The sequence below is a fragment of the Microtus oregoni genome, unplaced genomic scaffold, assembly GCF_018167655.1.
Source record: "Microtus oregoni isolate MIOR12 unplaced genomic scaffold, Mior012 000001F_ref0000356, whole genome shotgun sequence".
Classification (NCBI taxonomy): domain Eukaryota; kingdom Metazoa; phylum Chordata; class Mammalia; order Rodentia; family Cricetidae; genus Microtus; species Microtus oregoni.
The window spans coordinates 38,292,062-38,311,796 of record NW_024543060.1 but is presented as its reverse complement, the minus strand read 5'-3'; the positions used below and the strand labels follow the sequence as shown (position 1 = coordinate 38,311,796).

Below are 19,735 nucleotides of genomic sequence, written 5' to 3'. Positions count from 1 at the left end.
GCACGGGGGCAGCCATGACTTAAAGGCTGAGTGCTAACAAGCACTGTAATACGGAAGGGGAGGAACTGCTATTACTCTCGGTGGTGAAGGGACATTTCTTGGAAGCTTCATTTTTTCATTCGGAAATACAGCTGATCCTTGTCACTCACAGAGTTTATATTTTATATTCGTGAGTTTTCTTACCCTTTAGAATTTATCTGTAAATCCCAGACCCATTCTGGGGTTTGCAGTGAACAACTGTGGCCAAAGCCTGAGTGGATAAAGCTTCAGGTTCAATGATGTGTGTGTTCTCAGTTGAGGTTGGACAAGGGGCTATAAAACATCCTTTTCACAGTTCACACAATGGAAACAAGTGCCCGTTTTGTGATCTGTTTGGTGCCATGTTTTATTTTCCTCATTTATGAGCTTTTTGCTGATGATGTCACTGTTTAAAATGCCCCATACTCCATACGCAACAATGAGCTACTCTCCATTGTCCCTATATAAAAAGGATGTGATGGAAAAAAAAAAAAAACCCAAGAGTCCGGTTGTGGTGGTGCAGCCTGGTGGTGGCGGCATACTCCTTTAATCTTTAATCCCAGCACTTGGGCGGCAGAGGCAGGTGTGAGTTCGAGGCCAGCATGGTCTACAGAGAAACCCTGTCTCAAAACAAACCAAAAAACCAAAAGCCAGGGTGTGACGTATTTTCCAGAGAAAAGTACGAGAATTCTAGGGCTTTGTTCAAGCATGTGGTACAGTGGCATTGAACACGAGCTCAGTATCGATTAATCAACGATACCTATAGTGGTTTTAAACAGAAACACATGGCTCGCAGCAGCTTAGTATTTATAAATCAATTTTATATGTAATCCAAAATTTACCATTTTAATAATTGTATATGTACAACTTTATGGCATTAGATATAGTCAAATTGTTCGGTCATCAACACCATCCATCCCAGAACTCTATTAATCATGCCAAACTGAAACTCTGTATCACTGAGAGTATTTCCGAAGCTCCCTTTCTTTTTGCCTCCCATTCTGCCATTCACTCTTGTGTCTCCTGCTCCGCTACAAACCTGTATAAAGACATATTTATCTTTTCATATCTGGATTATCTCACTTAATCAGTAGCTTGATTATAATTAACGGCTGACTTAAGACACTGTCGTTTAGAGCAAACATCTAGCTTGTATTTTACAATCTCAGTTAATTCTTAAAGAACACTGCACTCCAGCGAATTATAATTCTATCTCACCAAGAATTTCTTTACGGTTCACAATCTTTTTGTGAACTATTTTCATCTCACTTGTATTACATGGACTTTATAGTCTTTGCTAGTCTCTTAATATTATATAATAGAATCAAACCATGTTGGGTCACCCGTGACATATAGCATGCTAATTTACATGCTCTGCTTTGGTACACTGTAACTTCTTGGAGAAAGTATTGAGTCTTTTTTAAGTGACCAGAACTGAAAGCGTAACAAAATTGCCCTTAGCTAGGCTAGACCTCATCAAGGTATTGGGGGGACATGCATAGGCCCTTAGACCTATGCCACAAAATCCTGACACTAATCCTCTGGAGGTCTCGGTGGGCATCAGAGCGGTCTGTCTTTATGCATCGTGTGCACAGGACAGCACACACAGGAATACTGTACTGGGAGGGTGCTGAGGTAGCTACGGCAGGCTGCACGGGGCGGGACTGACGGCTGGCCGCGTTCTCAAGGGGCTCCCGCTTCTTGCCCGTTCATTCCCGCGCACACAGGCACAATCCTCTTAGAGGAAATGTCTGGGAGTCGGTGGCCTTTCCCTCCTTGTGAAATACGACGGCGCTTGTGAATCTTCATTACGCGGGCCGATGGGTACAAAGAGACCAGGGCCTCTACCCACGCAGACACAAAACACAACACCGCATTTGCTCAGCCTACGGTCCGCCGAACTTGCGTCTCTTCCCAGCATGCCCTGGGACTCACCGCGAGACTTGAATTAATTCTCGCGAGATTTGCCGGGCAGCCATCTTCTTGGGGGTGCTGGAAGCCGGGAAGACCCCCGAACCGTTCCCATTGAGCCGCGCTCCGTTCTCGCCCGCCTTCACTCCTGCTCTGCCGCGTTGCCAACAAGCACCTAACCCCAGAGCTGAGAGGAACGCCTGGGTCTCAGCGCGTCCGGCTGTCCTTCGGGAAGATTCATTGGGGGGAGCCGGGCAAGGGGGAGGGCCCGGGGAAACCGTTGCTGCCTCAGCCCCGGGCCGGGGGCCGCCGACGGGAAGCTCCGGGCCAGCAGGTGGGCGCGCGGCCTGCGGCGGCCCCGCCGGGCTGCTGGGCGAGCTCGGCTCGCGGGGACCTGCCACCGGCACCTCCCACCGCGGCCCACGCGGACGGACGGCGCGCGGAGGAGGGGGCGGCGGCGGTGGTGGTGGCCGCGACCTGGGCGAGCGCAGGAGTGTGACCGGCCTCGGGGCCGCGGTGGATGGTTTCTAAGATGATCATTGAAAACTTCGAGGCCCTCAAGTCTTGGCTCAGCAAGACCCTCGAGCCCATGTGAGTACCCTGAGGAGCTGTCCTTGCAGGCATGGCGGGGGTGGCTCCGGCAGATGCCCAGGTCGGTGCAGTTGACCCGAAGTGCCCGTGGTGGGGGCCGGAGCGAAGAACGGGGGTCCTAGGGTTCTGCTGTCTCCTCTCCCTCCACCTAATCGAGGGCGCCCAGGCTGGGACTGTGCTTGTTTTTTGTCGTTGAACCGATCTTTGCACCGCTGTCTACTGCTTTTGTTTTCCCGTTACGTGTAGACTGATGGCAAACTTCCCCAGACACCTGTGTTTTCCGAGGGCCTTCACGTCGGTTTCTTCGCTCTCCAGGGCTGCTAGCGTGTGATCCTGGCCGTAGCTTATTTGACATTGTTTCTTTAAGCGAAGTGAATGGCTTTTATGGGGGCAGTCCGAGTTTAAACGAGGTTTCCCTTACGATCCCTTAAAAGAAAGGCCACGTCTTCCATGTGGTGTCTGGCTCATACGCACCTCTTTTAACTGGTGGAAGATGTAACAGGTGCTGATGTGCCCAGTAGAACTCCCCTGTTCCACTCACGCCCTACTCACGTGGAGAAGGGAAAAAGTCAAATCTCTATCCATATGGGATATTTAGCAGTTTAAGGAGGGAATTCAGTAGTAGTTCGTGCGACTGTTGAAATGTCTTAGATGGAAAATTTTTAGGAATGTTTTGTGGATTTGTTAAATGCAAAATACAGCATAGATAAATTTCTTTTCGGTATGATTGATTTACAATAACAACACAATGCAGCGGCAGATAGCTCACCCATATAATACACGTCTTAAGTTTTTAAAGTGTGCTGAGGGAAGGTTTGGGTAGAACTTTAAAATTCCCAGATTAACAGTAAGATACCATTTCAGGTATGGCTAGTTTGAACCATTTTAATAGTAGAGGATCGTGTATATGTGGTTAGGATGGGGGCTGCTTCAGCACTTGCTGGGAGCTGTCTGAGCAAGTAATATTTAACAAACTAAGATGATAAGATGTGGTAGTCGGAAGAATGGAAAGGCCTGGTATAAGACATAATCTTTGTGGTTTCTGTAGAGAAGGGAGGAAAGACAGTGAAATTACAAGCAGGCAGGGGCCAAATCATATGGGGGCTTTTAGATCAAGATCAGGAATTAAGATTTTATTTAACACATAAGTGAAAGATAGGCTCTTTGAATCTGTGCAGGACTGATTTGACTTTAAAGATGCCTGCTTTGTGGAATGAAGGGAGGCTGTTTTGAGGGTATTGGAGAAAGACTGCATTGGATGCTAGTGCAGTCAGAACCAAATGTACTTCACAATGATCTGAGAAAACTTGCTGATAGAGCAGATGTGGGAGATAGGGAAAGGAAAATCAAGTATGATGCCCAAAGTTAACTCTACAGCTGCATGGATGATATAGAAGGCTGGGGTGGAGTTATTATTAACTTGATCAGTACAGTAAGTTAGAAGCTCTTAGATTTGGCAAGGTGGCAAAATAGTTGACCAGAATGGTATAGAAATTCTATTTCAGAGAGCTGGAGGGTATGCAGAGCCAAAGACTAAATCTTCACTACCCTCTTCCTTCAAATAAAAAAGACATTGTCTTCAGTGGATTGCAAAGTAACATATCAAACAGGTGAGAGGGAGGCCCCGAGGTTAATGATAGTTTTGAACTGTGCAGCTACCACTCCGGCGAGTTGTATAATATTGGATAAGTCGCTTAACTCGGTGCATGTTTCCGTTTGCAAAATGGGGAAAATAATGAATATATATATACATAAAGGAAATCCAAAATACTGCCCTGTTTGTAATTAGTATGTTTCAAACCAACTTTTTTTTGTTAGTTCATGTTTTTTCACTAACCTAAAATATATATATCTTGGCCTGGCGGTGGTGGCGCACGCCTGTAATCCCAGCACTCGGGAGGCAGAGGCAGGCGGATCTCTGTGAGTTCGAGACCAGCCTGGTCTACAAGAGCTAGTTCCAGGACAGGCTCCAAAACCACAGAGAAACCCTGTCTCGAAAAAACAAAAACAAAATATATATATATATTCTTAGTGTGTATGCTTTTTAATTAAAGAAAAGCATGGAGCACTACTCAGTTACTGTTAGTTCATGATTACAGTAAACAGTTACTGCTAGCAGAGTCTACTCAGGGGCCCTTTCTAATGTTCATTGTACAATTTAGCTTCTTTTTTTTTTTTTTTGGTTTTTCGAGACAGGGTTTCTCTGTGGTTTTGGAGCCTGTCCTGGAACTAGCTCTTGTAGACCAGGCTGGCCTCGAACTCACAGAGATCCGCCTGCCTCTGCCTCCCAAGTGCTCGGATTAAAGGCCTGTGCCACCACCGCCCAGTCCCCCATTGATTTCTAATGTTCGGTCCTTTGTCCCTCCCTACCTCCCTCCTTCCCTCTCTCCCTCTCTTCATTTTTTGATTTTTCAAGACAGTTATAACAGCTCCAACTCAGCTCTGTCTGGAGGTCGCTTTGTAGCCCAGGTTGGCCTAGAAATGCCTGCAAAGTGCTGGGATCAGCTGGGATCAGAAGCAGGTGCCACCACCACAGGGTGTCTGTCTTTTTGTTTTTTTAATGTAAAGAGTTGGTTTGTTTTTTTTTTTTGCTTAGTGTTGACATGTAATTATAAAATAATACTTTTTGAGGAAAAACTATATGAAGGGAACTTTATATAGTTTTTAGCTATCATGATAGTGAAGTATTATTTGATTTGTTTATTGTTTTTTGAACTAACCTGAATTGTGAATGTATTAGCAAACTTTTAAGTACTTACTCTGTACTAGTCAGAGTGGGAAATGTGGCAAGGTTTTCATCTGTTAGGGAAGACAGATGCTGAACAAGTAATTATAGTATTGTGTGAGGTAAAGAAGTCCAAAATGCTTTGGAGAGGCATTGGGTGGAGGTCAAGAAAGACTTCTTTGAAATGGTAACATTAGATCTCAGCTTGGATGAAGAGCAGCTTTCTAGGTTTTGGAGAGCACATTGTATGAATGTCCTAAAAATGAGGTGGGGTAAAATTGTGTGGAAGTAATGAAAGAAATTGAAAGAGCAAAGGAAGACTAGAAATGGTTAGTGACGGGAGACGAGCCAGGAGAGCAAAGGAAGACTAGAAATGGTTAGTGACGGGAGACGAGCCAGGAGAGCAAAGGAAGACTAGAAATGGTTAGTGACGGGAGACGAGCCAGGTCGTACAGGACTTTGTTGAGTCAAGCTATATTGAGTCTTTTTTAGGAAGCCTGTAAAGGGTTAGGTGAGTTTGGAGAGTGATGGGTAGTGAGGTGCCCCTGGGAGCCTGGCTGCATTTTCAGGCAGAGTGACAAATGTGTCCATCTGTGTAGTAGCAGATTTCTGTTCTTCACAAATCATTGAGAATTTAGATACTAAAATTCCTCTTGAAGTACTTAGAATTGTTATCTTTTGATTTCAGCAATTTTCTTAGTTCTTTCCTTACTACTAATGTCCTTTTGGTAATGTGAAATCCTGACACCCCCTCCCTGCAAATAAGGTATTTGTGATAGTGATTCAACCTTAAAGTTAGCATATAAAGTAGTGGGCTTTATAATGGCATTGGCATTTCCATATATATATATATATATATATATATATATATATATATACCTTTGTACTTTGTTTTTATTGCTCCTCATTTTAATTGTGGCCTTGACCTCACTCGTCCCAGGTTGCATTTGCCTTTTTTCCGTATTCCTTTACCCTGTTTTCACCCTCTCCCCACCTAAGATCTCCTCTCTCTCACATGGTCACCTGTCTGCCTCCTGAGTGCTGGGATTAAAGTTGTGCGACACCACTGCCCGCCTGTCATTTGTTTTCTTGATCCTGGCCATTCTCCTTGGGGTGAACCAGAGTCTTGAAGTCAGTAGTCCAATTCAGGTATTTTCCTACTGCTATACACTTCGTATTTTGAGATAAAGTCTCTCATTGGACCTCGAGCTCCTTGATTTGACTAAGGTTAGTTGGCCAGTGAGCTCTAGGGTCTACCTGTTCACCACCCTCAAACCAGGCTCTAATTTGTGTCTTCATACTTTTAAGGCAGATGTTTTACCGATCTCTGCAGTCTCCTGAAAGCATTTTAAGTCGTTTCTTTAATGGCTAAGGGTATTTATTGGCCATTTGTATTTCTTCCTTTGAGAACCATTTCTTCATTTGTGGACTTGTTTGTGGGGATTTGGTTTTTGTAGTCCTTTATATAATCTAGGTAACTCCATCTGAAGTACAGTTGGCAATTTCTTTTCCTATTCTCTAGGTTGTGTCTTCACTCTGGTAATTGTTTCCTTTGCTATGCTTCTATTTCAGGTAATCTCACTTGTTAATTCTTGGGATTATTTCTGCTGTTAGAGTAGTTTTCAGTAAGTCCTAGCCTGTGCATAAATCTTAAAGGGTTTTACCTACGTTTTCTCATTTTTTTTTTTTTTTTATTTTTCGGGACAGGGTTTCTCCGTAGCTTTTGGTTCCTGTCCTGGAACTAGCTCTTGTAGACCAGGCTGGCCTCGAACTCACAGAGATCCGCCTGCCTCTGCCTCCCGAGTGCTGGGATTAAAGGCGTGTGCCACCACCGCCCGGCTCACATTTTTTTTTTTAAATAGAAAAAGTTTCCTTCACTAATTTTTTGTGGGCTTATTACCATATGTGGTAATTTAAAAAATCAGATTTTTTTAATATGAAGGGATTCCTCAAAATACAATCAAATCCTTTAATTTTTCAGAAACTAAAACTGAGAGACAGACTAGTGCTCAGACTTTGGCGTTTAGTTTTTGCTTGTGCAGCTGTGCATTGCTGTGAAAGTCGGTGTGTGGAGGAAAGAGAGCAAACGTGACCTCATACATAGTCAGTGTTATGTCAGTATTCTTATTTCTGCCATCAGTTAGCTTAGTGATCTAGGGAAGTGAACCTCCCTTTCCTTACTGATAGAATTGGAAAGGATAGTTTCTTTGTATAGTTAGAAGAGAATTAGGCGCTTAAGATTCTGCTGTCTTTCCTCCTTCCTTAAATACTGCTTGATTAAACACAAATAGCTTACATAACTATTACTGCTACCACTAACATTTGCGTGTATTGCTGGTGTTTCCTATTCCTTTTTATTTGATGGAGTGTTATCTCTGTTTTGCAGGTGATGATGACAGTGAGGCACTGAAGTGTGAAGTTAAATATTAGTTCACAGTTAATTAAGTTCAAGCCTTATTTATGCTCTAGAGCACCAGTTTTCAACCTGTGAATCTCCACCCCTTCAGGGGCCGAATGTCTCTTTCATGGGGGGTCTCCTAAGACCATTGGGATTCATAACAGTAACAAAATTGCAGCTATGAAGAAGCAATGAAAATAATTTCATGGTTGGGGTCACCGCAACATGAGGAACTGTATTAAAGGGTCACAGCATTAGGAAGGTTGAGCGCTGCTTGATTGAGCTGAACATGCACGCTCCAGAGCGTGGTAGTGTGGATAATATTTTCTTTCCAGTGGTATACTTCCTTTTTAAACTATTAGACTCTTTCACAGGAACCCATTTGAAAAGGAACAAGATTCTAAAAGCATTACACACAGTTTGAGAGATACCTCCTTGGAGTTTTTTTGTTTTTTTGATTTTCGAGACAGGGTTTCTCTGTGGTTTTGGTTCCTGTCCTGGCACTAGCTCTTGTAGACCAGGCTGGCCTCGAACTCACAGAGATCCACCTGCCTCTGCCTCCCGAGTGCTGGGATTAAAGGCGTGCGCCACCACCGCCCGGCTCCTTGGAGTTTTTGTAGTACTTTTTTCTTATATTTGCTACTAACAAGTACTTTAAAAAAAACTCTTTAAAATCTATTTTTTATATCTTGAATTATGGAAAGATTGTTCTTTTGTGATGCACAGTGACCTTTTTACCCCCGAACCTTAATTCGATTTTCTTCTTAATTTTCCCTTACTGCAGAGTAGCACCTTTGGCATAGTGAGTCTGCTTGCTACATTAGTGAAAATAGCAGAAACTATCCCCGTACTTTTCTTACAATTGCCTTTTTGCTGGTTTCTACTTATATCCTATTTTATTAGCATCTAGTTTTTGCAAAGCTACACTTTGTGATTCTCTGTTACATTGTTTATATTGGCCCCCTTTCTCCCATTTTAAATTCATTGACAGCTTACTCTATGTTGATTATTTTGCCTTTATTGAATGTGAACAAGGTCTGTTAAAGATGACAAAATGGACTCTTAGGACCATTTAGTAGCACACCTTACTGGCTTGAACATGATAAATGATTCTCAAGACCATATTCTGATGCTGCAATCTTATAGGAATATATAACCAGTAGGTGATGGTGATGGACTCCAAATGAAAACATTTTGATTCTGAAGCTTTGTGTGGTGGTGCCTCCTGACTTTAGATGTTGTTTATGTATATGTGTTGTATGTCAGTGCTAAAATAGAGATCTGATATGAACTATTTTCCCCAGAAGCTTTTTTGGGATCCTTCTAGTTGGGAATTGTGACTCTTTCCAACAAAACTCTTTAATCGGTCTTACATAACTTACTATGTGCATCACATGCTACATACATGGTTTAGCATTATTGTTGGAATCTGGCAGGTGAAAGCCGACTTTGTCTCTTGCAGTTTGTCTTCCTGTTCTAGGTAGCCCCTAGAATGTGTGTGTGTGTGTGTGTGTGTGTGTGTGTGTGTGTGTGTGTCTATGACACAGACTTCAGTATTAAATGCATTCAGTGAAGTTTCTCCTTTGTTGACTGAAAATCTGAGTGACAAGCTCGTTTGTATAAAACTAAAATCCACACTGTTACCTTAACTTTCAGAGTAGCTGACATGAGGGGTAAATTTCTCTTTTTATTTCAGTATTTTAAACACCTTTTGCTTATTTGTGAGTGTGCCTAGGCACCGGTACATGGTGGTGGTTAGAAGACAGCCTGTAAGAGTGATTCTGGAGGTTGGACTCAGGTCATCAAGATAGGTGACAAGCACCTTTAACTCGTAACCATCTTACTAGAAGCCTCTTTATTTCAGAGTGCCTTCAGAATTAGAATTTTTTTTCCATTTGGTTTTGAGACAAGGTTTCACTTTGTAGCCTAGTAGGCTGGCCTCAGTTTTCCCAAAATCTGGAATTTACATTAGGCTAAGATTAGAAATTTAAAGCTTAAATTTAGTTAAAATAGTTTAGTGATTTTTTTTTTTTTTTTTGATGAGAGCACTGATGAGTTCATGTTTACTAAAGAAAAAGTTGAGGGTTTCTGTGTTCAACATTCTGTTCATGGAGCCGGATAAAAGTAATAATTCTAATTATATATTAATTTTAGTTAGTGGAAGAGTTAATACTGTGTAATTAATTATTGGCTATGATGCTTATATTCATTACTTTCTGTATCTCCTTAACTTGATAAATGGCTCTCAAGACCATATTTTATTGCTGAATACTACTTGAATTTTCCATTTGAAGTTTGAGTTACTAAATTTAGTCCTTTTTAAATGCGTTTTAGCAATTTGACTGGCCTATGGGTATGTCTCAAATAAAATTACTTAAAAACCACAAGATAGGGAAAGGTTTGGGAGCAAAATGGATATATTACCTTGTTTGATGTGTACATGTTGAAAATGGCCAAGTCAAGCTCGAACAAATTTCTCAGTGTTTTTTCTTCCCTTGTTCCAAAGAGAATGAATGAGATGAAGGAGGTGGTGATAAGCCTTTCTTACCAGATTTATTACTTCTCACTACCTTATTTTTGTGAGAAAAACATATTTTTAGTGTATGCCTTAGTTAGGGCTACTATTGCTGTGATGAACAATCATGACCAAAGGCAGTTTGAGGAGGAGAGAGTTTATATGGCTTACATATCCTGGATTACAGTCACCATGAGGGAAGCCAACCAGGTGGGAACCTGGAAGCAGGAGCTGATTCAGAGCCCATGGCGGAATGCTGCTTACTGGTTTGTGTGCTGTCTTATAGAACCAGGACTACCAGCCCTGGGAAGTCCCTGCCTACCATGGATTTGGCCCTCCTCCATTAATCATTAATTAAGAAAATGCCCTACAGGCTGGCCCGCTTTCACCCAGTTTCACATTGAGGTTCCCCCCCTTGATATGACTAGCTTGTGTCAAGTTAACGTAAAACTAGCCAGGACAGTGTTCAAATAATTATTTTTGTACCAAGAAAAAGCTTATTTTTAATTTGGTTTCTGTTTGTAAACAGTAAAATCAGTTTGAGATTTCTTAGTGCACATTTCTGAAATATTTTACTTACATATAAACAATATTTTATAGTTTTCGCTGGTGAGGTCTTACAAAGATTAGATTTTTTTCTCCCATGTCTTATAACTAGCATTTAAAAATTTCATTTTGCAACTGTTATTAGTATTTAGAAATATAATTGACATCTAGATATTGACTTGTTTTCTTAAACATTTGGCTTGCTTCAGATTAAGATTGCTTTTTAGTGGGAGGTCTTTAGGTCACTATAGGTGTGAACTCTAAGGGGATAGTGGGAACTCAATTCCTTTTCTTCTTTCTTGTTCAATTCTCAGCCATGAAGTAAGTGGGCACTTCCTGTTTTGCCATGTGGTCTCACCATGATGTGCTATCCTGCCATAGGACAAAAAGCCTCTTTTGCAATTGTGTGGGCCCCACTTTAAGGTACTCATCTAATCCTAATTACTTCTTAAAGGCCCACCTGGTTCCACATCATAATACCTCACAGTGCGGATTAATTTTCCCTTTTTGTAGAGACACCTAAACCATAGCAGGTGAATAATGTTTAAGAAAAATCAGACAATTCCTTAAGTTTTTTTTAAGTTAATCACTGTATAGTAAGAAATGATCAGCCTGTGTTCTATTAAGTCAAGCCTTTATAAAATATTTACAAAAAATATGAAACACTGTTACTCAGTTTTTTAAAATACAATATTTAATTTCCACTGAGGCTGTCAGTCCTGGTGTTCTGAACATCTCTTAAGCCAGATACATGTAAAGCCAGTACTACCTTTGGATTTACAATTATTACATCAAAGAAGTCTTCCTCTTAATTACTTAAAAGTATTTATGCTAATGTTAGTTTTTAAAATAATGATACTGGTAGAACACTTAAGCTCCTTGGAGTTGTAATAGTTAAAGCATAGAGTTGTAGCACGAATAATAAAAACTCAGAGACAGATATTGGTGCTCAAGCTAAAGATCAGAAAAACAAAGCAGCCAATCACTAGAGAAACCTTTTATCTCTACCAAATCTTCAGACAGAAAGGGTGAGATCCTCTCTCCATGAATCCTCAGACTTCATACCACACTGAGTTCCTGTCCTCTCCACCCATTCACATCAAGCCTGTCTCTACCTCCCTAGTGCTGGGATTAAAGGTGTGTGATCCCAAGTGTTGGGATCACTTTTGTGTGAGCTGTTTCTCTTTTAGACAGATTCAATTTTGTGTAGCCCAGGGTAGCTTTGAACTACAGAGACCTGTCTGCTTGTCTTGTGGGTCCTGGGAGTAATGGTGTGTGCCACCACTTCCTGGCCTCTATGGCTGATTAGCCATACTAGCTTTGCCCTCTGATTTTCAGGCAAGATTTATTTATTAAAATACAAATAATATATACCACTATATAGAGTGATTCTTAGAAAGCATTTGAAGAACCGTTCTTAGAAAAATAAGAAAATACTGTTTCTTGGGCTAGTTTAGGGGAGTGAAAGAATGGACTAAAAGCTTATTATATTTACAAGTATTATGTTATAATTATGAGAATTGTGTTATGCTTTGGCAGTGTGTGGATTTAGTGAAAAACTGTAAAACACTGAATGCAAGTTGAAAAAGACAATAGAAGATAAAAAGTCCTTGTGTTTACAGATGGGCTATATTATTGTAAAACTATTACATCTGCAGCCAATAGCCTTTTAGTTACCCGCCCACTTGGGTGTGGCCTCATGCTATCAATGCTGAAGTGAAACACGCAGTTCCCCCTTCTGGCTGCGGGATTTGGTTGCTGTTTCCCATTTGAGCTGTGATCTGTGTGTCTACTCCTAAATAAATAACCCTTTAATATATCAATTCTGAGTTAAGTAGGTTTTGTTTTTAGCGTCCATCTTTATCTGGCGCCCAAAAGTTACCAAAAGTAATTACCAACTACAGATTTAACCTAATAGACATCAAAATTCAATTGACATTTCTTGTAGAACTAAAAGAAAAATCCCACAAATTCACTTTTTTTTCGCAAAAAAGATAAAAAGCTGGGTGGTGGTGGCACACGCCTTTAATTCCAGTACTCAGAGGCAGAGGTAGGCAGATTTCTGTGAGTTCCAGGCTAGCCTGGTCTACAGAGTGAGTTACAGGACAGGCTTCAAAGTTACACTGAGAAACTGTCTTGAAAAACAAAACAAAAGGTCAGATCAATTGGAGGTAAAGGGTTAAAAATGGAGGTACAGCAATCCCTGATTTAAAGTTATACTCAGAGCTGGGTGGTGGTGGCGCACGCCTTTAATCCCAGCACTCGGGAGGCAGAGGCAGGTGGATCTCTGTGAGTTCGAGGCCAGCCTGGTCTACAAGAGCTAGTTCCAGGACAGGAACCAAAAGCTAAGGAGAAACCCTGTCTCGAAAATCCAAAAAAGAAAAAAAAAATAAAGTTATACTCAGAGCCACAGTGAACAACAAAAACTGGTAGAGTACCCACAGAGGTCAACCTACATAGGCATGGCCATCTTATTCTTATTAAAGGTATTAAAAATGGTGTTGTAGTTAAAAAATGGCACCTTTTCTAATATATAGAAAACGAATTAGCCATATGAATAAAACTAGATTCCCCTTTATTTGTACAAAAAATAAGTTAAAAGACTGAAGACCTAATTTAAGAGCTGAAACTAAAAATACTAGAGTAAAACACAGGGAAAATATTTCATGATCTAGGCATAGGCAACAGTTTTCTGAGGACATGATGGGAATAACAAGAATTGACAAACTGGGTGACATGAAATCAAAAAACTTCCGTATAGCAAAGAAAACAATAGAGTGAAGAAACAGCTAATAGGAGGAAAAATTGCTGCCATTTGTATATCTGGTGGAATTAATATGCTTAATATATAAAAAACTCAGAACAACAAACAGTAGAAGAATAACTAATCCAGGCAGTAAATGAACAAATGAATTGAACAGTTTTCATAAAAGAAGTACAGACTTCTTGGTTCACTGAGATCTTAGCAAGCAGCCCCTGTCTCCTATGCTGCCACCAAGTTTTCTACCACCATACCTTCCCCACCATGGTAGACTATGTCCTGTAAACCAGGAGCCAGACTTAACATCTGCTTTCAGTTGCTTTTTTTCAGATATTTAGTCACAGGAACAAGGAACAAATGTAGAAAAACGGCATCAAGAAATGGAACTGTTGCTGTAAAACCCGATCATGTGATTTGTAAACCTTGTGTACTGGTTTGTTGAAAAATTACAGAAAAGTTTGGAACTGCAGACTAGGGAAGCTAGCTGTAGAATGCTGTTAGCAGTGTTTGATGGACCTTTCTGCTTGAGTTCAGAAGACCAGAATGCCAAGAGACACGGGCAGTGAAAACTAGGGGAATTAGGCTAGGGACTGTTTGTTTTACAACAATGGCTATGTTCTGTTTATGTACTGAAAACTTGAGCAAAACTATGCAAAGAAGTAATTCTTCATTGCATAGCTCTCACCCCTTCACCACAGACCTTTTTTTTTCTTTTTTGCAACAGAGACCATTTCAGTAAACTGCAACTTTTCATAATGCAAAGAACAGCTAATTGTGGGATGCCTACCCCCTGTGAATACATCTACAACACAACTCCTGCACCTAAGGCTCAGGGAACATCTTGGAAGGGGGATGGAAGGATTGTAAGAGCCAGAGGACCCTGACCAAAAGCCGCAGTGAGATTGTGTATCCTAGTAATGATAGCAAAACCTTGACCATGATACCTCAACAGTTTGACTGGCCTAAACAGGGCCTGAACTAGAAGCAACACTAATTAGATAGGCCAAAGGAAAAATCTCATGGGACTCTACCCGTAGATAAAGAACAAGAGAGGAATGATTAGAGCAGGAGAATTAGGCTACCTGGGGGGTGAATTCTTAGTTATTCAGTATCAGGTAGTCAGTCCTGAAATCATACACGTTCAAGTATTATTAAATGGACTCATCAGGTTTGTATATTAATGTGTTTATGTATGTGGCAGTAAAGGAAAAGGTTCTAATTTGAGGGGGCACTTGGAGGAATTGGAAGGAGGAAAGAGAAGGGGGAATGATATAATTTTATTTTAATAAAAAATATGGTAGAGAGTAATCAGAGATGACCACATGCCTCCACATACCTGCACACATATGCAAACTTATACCACACACATAAAACATTGCTGGCTCTGATGATTGGGAAAATGAAAAGAAGGAATATGTATTATTTGTCTTGTCATTATGGAAGTCAGTATGGAAGATCTTCAAAAAACTAAAATAGTACTAATATGATCTTCCCATACAACTGCTTATATCATCAAAATCAACAGTGATACTTGCAATGCTCTGTTATTGGGAATATTCACTGTAGCCAAATTACAGGATCAGCCTGTGTGTTTTATCAGTGGATGAGTGGGTGGGTTTTTATATAAAGTAGTAAGTTATTCAGCAGTAAGGTTGAACAAAATTATATAATTTACCGGAAAATGGTGGAACTGAAGGTTGTATGTTAAGTGAAGTAAACTGGACTCAGAAAAAAAATTACTACTGTTTTCCTGTCTTATTCAGAATCTGAATTTAAAAACCAAGCCTGAAAGTATCTGGGAAAAGGAAGGAAACCAGAAAGTATATAGAGGGAGGAAATGGAGTGAATCTGAGTCCACTACATTACGCATATGAAATTGCCAGTGAAGTCTACAATTAATAATCTAAAAATGGATTTTGATGGTTATGTAAAGAATGTATAAATGCTTCATAATCTTATTTTGTAATGTAGATGCTTCATAATTCTTAATAGCCTTTATTGTAAGTAAATTATATGCAAGTGTTTTTGGTTTGTTTGAATAAAACAGTATAGTAATGAAGCTATAGTAATTAAATTTCATATTCTATGTATTATGTCTTTTGCCATGAAATTTGTTTCTTTGTTTTTGATTTTTTTTTTTTTGAGACATGAGTTTCTTGGTGTAGCTCTAGCTACACCTGGAACTGCTCTGTAGATCAGCCAGCTTTGAACTCAGAGAGATCCGTAAGAGCTAGATTAAAGGCGTGAGCCACCACTGCCCAATTTGAAATTTGGGTTTTTTGAAAGACTAATCCTAAGCATAGAATATAGAATTATGACTTGCAAATTAAATGGTTTTCATGAATATAAAATAAAAAATTGATCAGAGCAGATGTGGGTTTGTAACTATGTTCTAAAGCTATTGAGATTATTTAAGTTTTAATTTCCACCCCAGGTAATCTCCAGCTCCTCACAAATGGAAACTTGGGTTTAATTCCATCAGTTATCTTCCACTGAAATTCTAAAAATCTTAGGAGAGTTGACCAGGGCAAATCTTAAAAATACTATAGTAGAAGCTGGGTGGTTGTGGCACATGCCTTTCATCTAGCAGAGGGACGCAGATCCCTGAGTTCAAGGACAGCCTGGTCTACAGCCTGAGTTTCAGGACAGCCAGGGATACACAGAGAAACCCTGTCTTGAAGTACAGCCATATATATATGGTGGAATGCCAGTGTTTTCTGTACTGTTATTACCAATCTGACATCATTAAGTTAAAATACAAATGTGATGATCGTGTTAGAGAATTGCTTACAGCTTTTCTTTTTAGGCTTAGTTTGATTCTAGCTTAAATTATTAAAACAGTTTAATTATTTTCAAGAATTTTATTGGTTTTCTCCATTTCTTTTAATTCCATCATTTAGTATAATTTCCTTCTTACTATCTAGAAGAGACTAATGTTCTCCTTTTTTTTTTTTTTTGGATTTTTTTCGAGACAGGGTTTCTCCGTAGCTTTTTGGTTCCTGTCCTGGAACTAGCTCTTTTAGACCAGGCTGGCCTTGAACTCTCAGAGATCCGCCAGCCTCTGCCTCCCGAGTGCTGGGATTAAAGGCGTGCGCCACCACCGCCCGGCTGAGACTAATATTCTTAATAGCTATATGCTTTCTTTTTTAAAAAATATTTTTATGGTTTATTTAACTTTATTTTATGTGCATTGGTGTAAAGGTGTCAGATCCCCTACAACTGGATCTTCAGACAGTTGTGAGCTGCTGTGTGGGTGCTGGGAATTTAACCCGGGTCCTCTGGAAGAGCAGTCACTGTTCTTAACCACTGAGTCATCTCTCCAGCCCCCTATATGCTTTCTTTTTATATTTTTCAAAATGTTTATCTTCTGTGTATATGTGTATGGGCCTGTTTGTCATCGTGTGCCTGTGGCAGCTTGCTAGGTTACTTTGACACACTGAGCCCTTTCACTGCCTCCATCCCTGTGCTTTTAATGAGTGGTATGGAGCTGGACCTCTGCAACTCCATTTTAAAACTAAAAGTGTTTTCTTAGTTTTATTAGGGTTTGTTCATATAGTGATGAAGTTTTATTCTTAGGCTTTTAAGTAATTTTGTGACTGACCATAATAATCTGAATAATTCGTCCAGAATCACTGAAACTGTTGTTAATCTGGTGGGTAATTCAGATGTTTTATGTTCATTTTATTCCATTTTGCTGGAATCTTTCTTTGGTGTTAACTCTTTCCAAACCTTGGGTTCTTTCTATTGGGTTCTGTTGGCCTGGGCTGTCTTTTCTAAACAGTCATAAAGTATGCTTGCACTCAGTTCTGATCCTTACAAGAGTTCAGGCACCACATGGGTGGTAGGAATCGAGTTTGTTACCTCTGGAAGAATGTTCAGTGCTCTTAACCATCAAGTCATTTATCTAGTACAAAGGAAGTTTTGAAAATAAGTTTTCATAAAATTTCTCATGTACCATTAAAAATGTTCCTCCATTTCTATTATAACTAACTTCAAGTCTTGAAAATGGAAGTAGAATTACGAGAAAATCGATTTATAGTTATTGAGTAACAAGATATCAGGGCACCAAGCAACAAAGCAGGCATTTATGATCTCAAAGTTTTTATAGTCAGGAATTTAGGACTAGGCTAGTTGGATATTTCTGTCTCTCATGGGATTGTGGTCAGACTGTTGGAAGTAAAACTTAGGTTTCCTTGGAACTTCATAATCTGCTCTGAGGCTTATTTACATGTACTGTTTGCATTTTGTTTTGCGCCCTAATTTCATTTATTGCCCTAGGATAGTCTCCATGATACTGCTTGAATGCTCTAGGATATTGAATATGATTAAAAAGGTGACAGAGAAAAAGCAAGGGAGATGCCACAATGCCATTTTTACCCCAGCCCATAAGTAAGACATGCCATAAAATCTGCCATGCATAAGCATAACTGATCTGTTACTCAAGTGAGGAGAGAATTAGGTGGCAACTCTTGGAAGGGAGGAATGAAGACCTTTTGGATATTATTTTAAAATTACCAGTGATGTAGACTGAAAATTCCTTGCAATATAGATAGTAAGTGTTTTATTTTTTTTGAATGTGTATATATGTGTTTATGTGAGTGTGTGTACGTTGCGTGTGGAGGCTGTAGGTATATGTTGATTGCCTCCAGCTTTTTTATTTTTTTTATTTTTTATTTTTAAGACAGGATCTCTTCCCAAACCTGGAGCTCATTGATTTGGTTAGGTTGACTAGCTGGCCATAGCTACAGAAATCTGCCTGTGTCTGTCCCCACAGTGCTGCAGTTCTAAGTATGCCATGACAGTATTTTTTGGTTTTTATTTTTGTATTTATTGTTACGTGGATGCTAAATATCTGAACTCAGGTCTTCATTGCTTGCTCAACACACATGGACTGAGCGATCTCCCCAGCTTTTGTATTTTTGTTTTGTTTTGAGACAGGGGTCTCTCTGTAATCTTTTTCTATCCTGGAACTTGCTGTCCGTAGCCTAACCTTGAATTCAGAGATCCAACTGCTTCTGCCTCCTGAGTGCTAGGACTAAAGGTTTGTACCTAGCTTTGTTTGGTTTGTTTCTTTGATCCTTTAATATCATATATATTTAAAAGTTACTGTTAAATTTTTGTATCATCAGTAACTTTTGTTTTTTAAAGATTTATTTATTATGTACACAGTGTTCAGCCTCCATGTATGCCTGCAGGCCAGAAGAGGGCGCCAAATCTCAGTACAGATGGTTGTGAACTACCATGTGGGTTGCTGGGAATTGAACTCAGGACCTCCAGGAGAGCAGTCAGTGCTCTTAACCTCTGAGCCATCTCTCCAGCCCCTATCATCAGTAACTTTAAATAGAATCTTTCTTACTTCCATTGTTGGTGTGAATTAAGTAGTTGTTTTTTGTGCTAAGCCTTTACATTAAATCAAGCTAGGTATCTGTTTCTGAGTTAGGGTTTCATTGAGTGGATAGTAAGGATCCTGGAGGCTCTAAAGGCATGGGTGTGGGAGTTTGAGGAATTCAGAGGATTGTGAAATAGTGGTCTTTGAGAAATAAGGAAGAAATAAGGAAATAATAAGGATAGAGTGCAGGATGTGAGCTAAGGGAACTGACTTGGGCTGCAACTGAGGCTGTTGAGAGGTAAAGCCCAGGAGGATTTTTACAGAAAATAATATGGGAGGTGCATAGGAGTTGGTGGTTGTAACACTCATCATGTAGAGAGATGATGAATTGTTTATCTAGTTTCTAGGCATTTCATTGTAAAGAAGGAGTCCTCCACAGTGGGTAGAGTTGAATAGTTTGGGTTTAAATATTGGCTCATCCACTACTTATTTAATAGTCTCAGGGGACCTGCTTAACTTTTTCCTACTCACCTCAGTTCTTTCTCAGTAAAGTGAGAGCTTTCCATATAATAGTAGAGCTAGCCTAGTTTATGGAACAGAACGAGTTCAGTAAAGCTAGCTATTGCTGTGATTTTGTTGTTTAATTTATTAAGTAAACCTTAATTAAATAACACATTTTATTTAGTTTTTGAGTTGGACAGACATGATTTCAGCATTAGAGCATTCCTTTCTGACCCAGTCTCTCCTTTATTGAAGCAACCAACACTTCCTCATACAAGTAACCATAATTATTAGTTTATACTTATGCATATGTATTATTTATTTGTAACAGTCCATGTATATAATCTCTTCCTTACAAATAGTAGCATATCGTTTACACTTTTCTATACGTTGCTTTTCATATTAAAGAAGTTCCTTTTCCTAAGTATATTATTTTTGAG

The 19,735-nt window shown here is 39.9% G+C and overlaps 1 protein-coding gene across 17 annotated transcripts in view; it reads left to right on the top strand.

The window, feature by feature from the left end:
* The first annotated feature begins 1,807 nt into the window (after positions 1-1,807).
* The window catches only part of Rbm26 (RNA binding motif protein 26), a 71,320-nt gene continuing 53,392 nt past the window's right edge, over positions 1,808-19,735 (top strand). For 5 of the 17 annotated variants that reach the window (XM_041664739.1, XM_041664660.1, XM_041664651.1 and 2 more), the window contains exon 1: positions 1,810-2,520. In XM_041664739.1, the coding sequence (XP_041520673.1) occupies positions 2,450-2,520 (71 nt within the window). In that variant the 5' untranslated portion in view covers positions 1,810-2,449. Of the gene's footprint in view, positions 2,521-19,735 lie in introns of all 17 variants that reach the window. The other 12 variants (XM_041664695.1, XM_041664774.1, XM_041664731.1 and 9 more) reach the window with 6 other exon arrangements.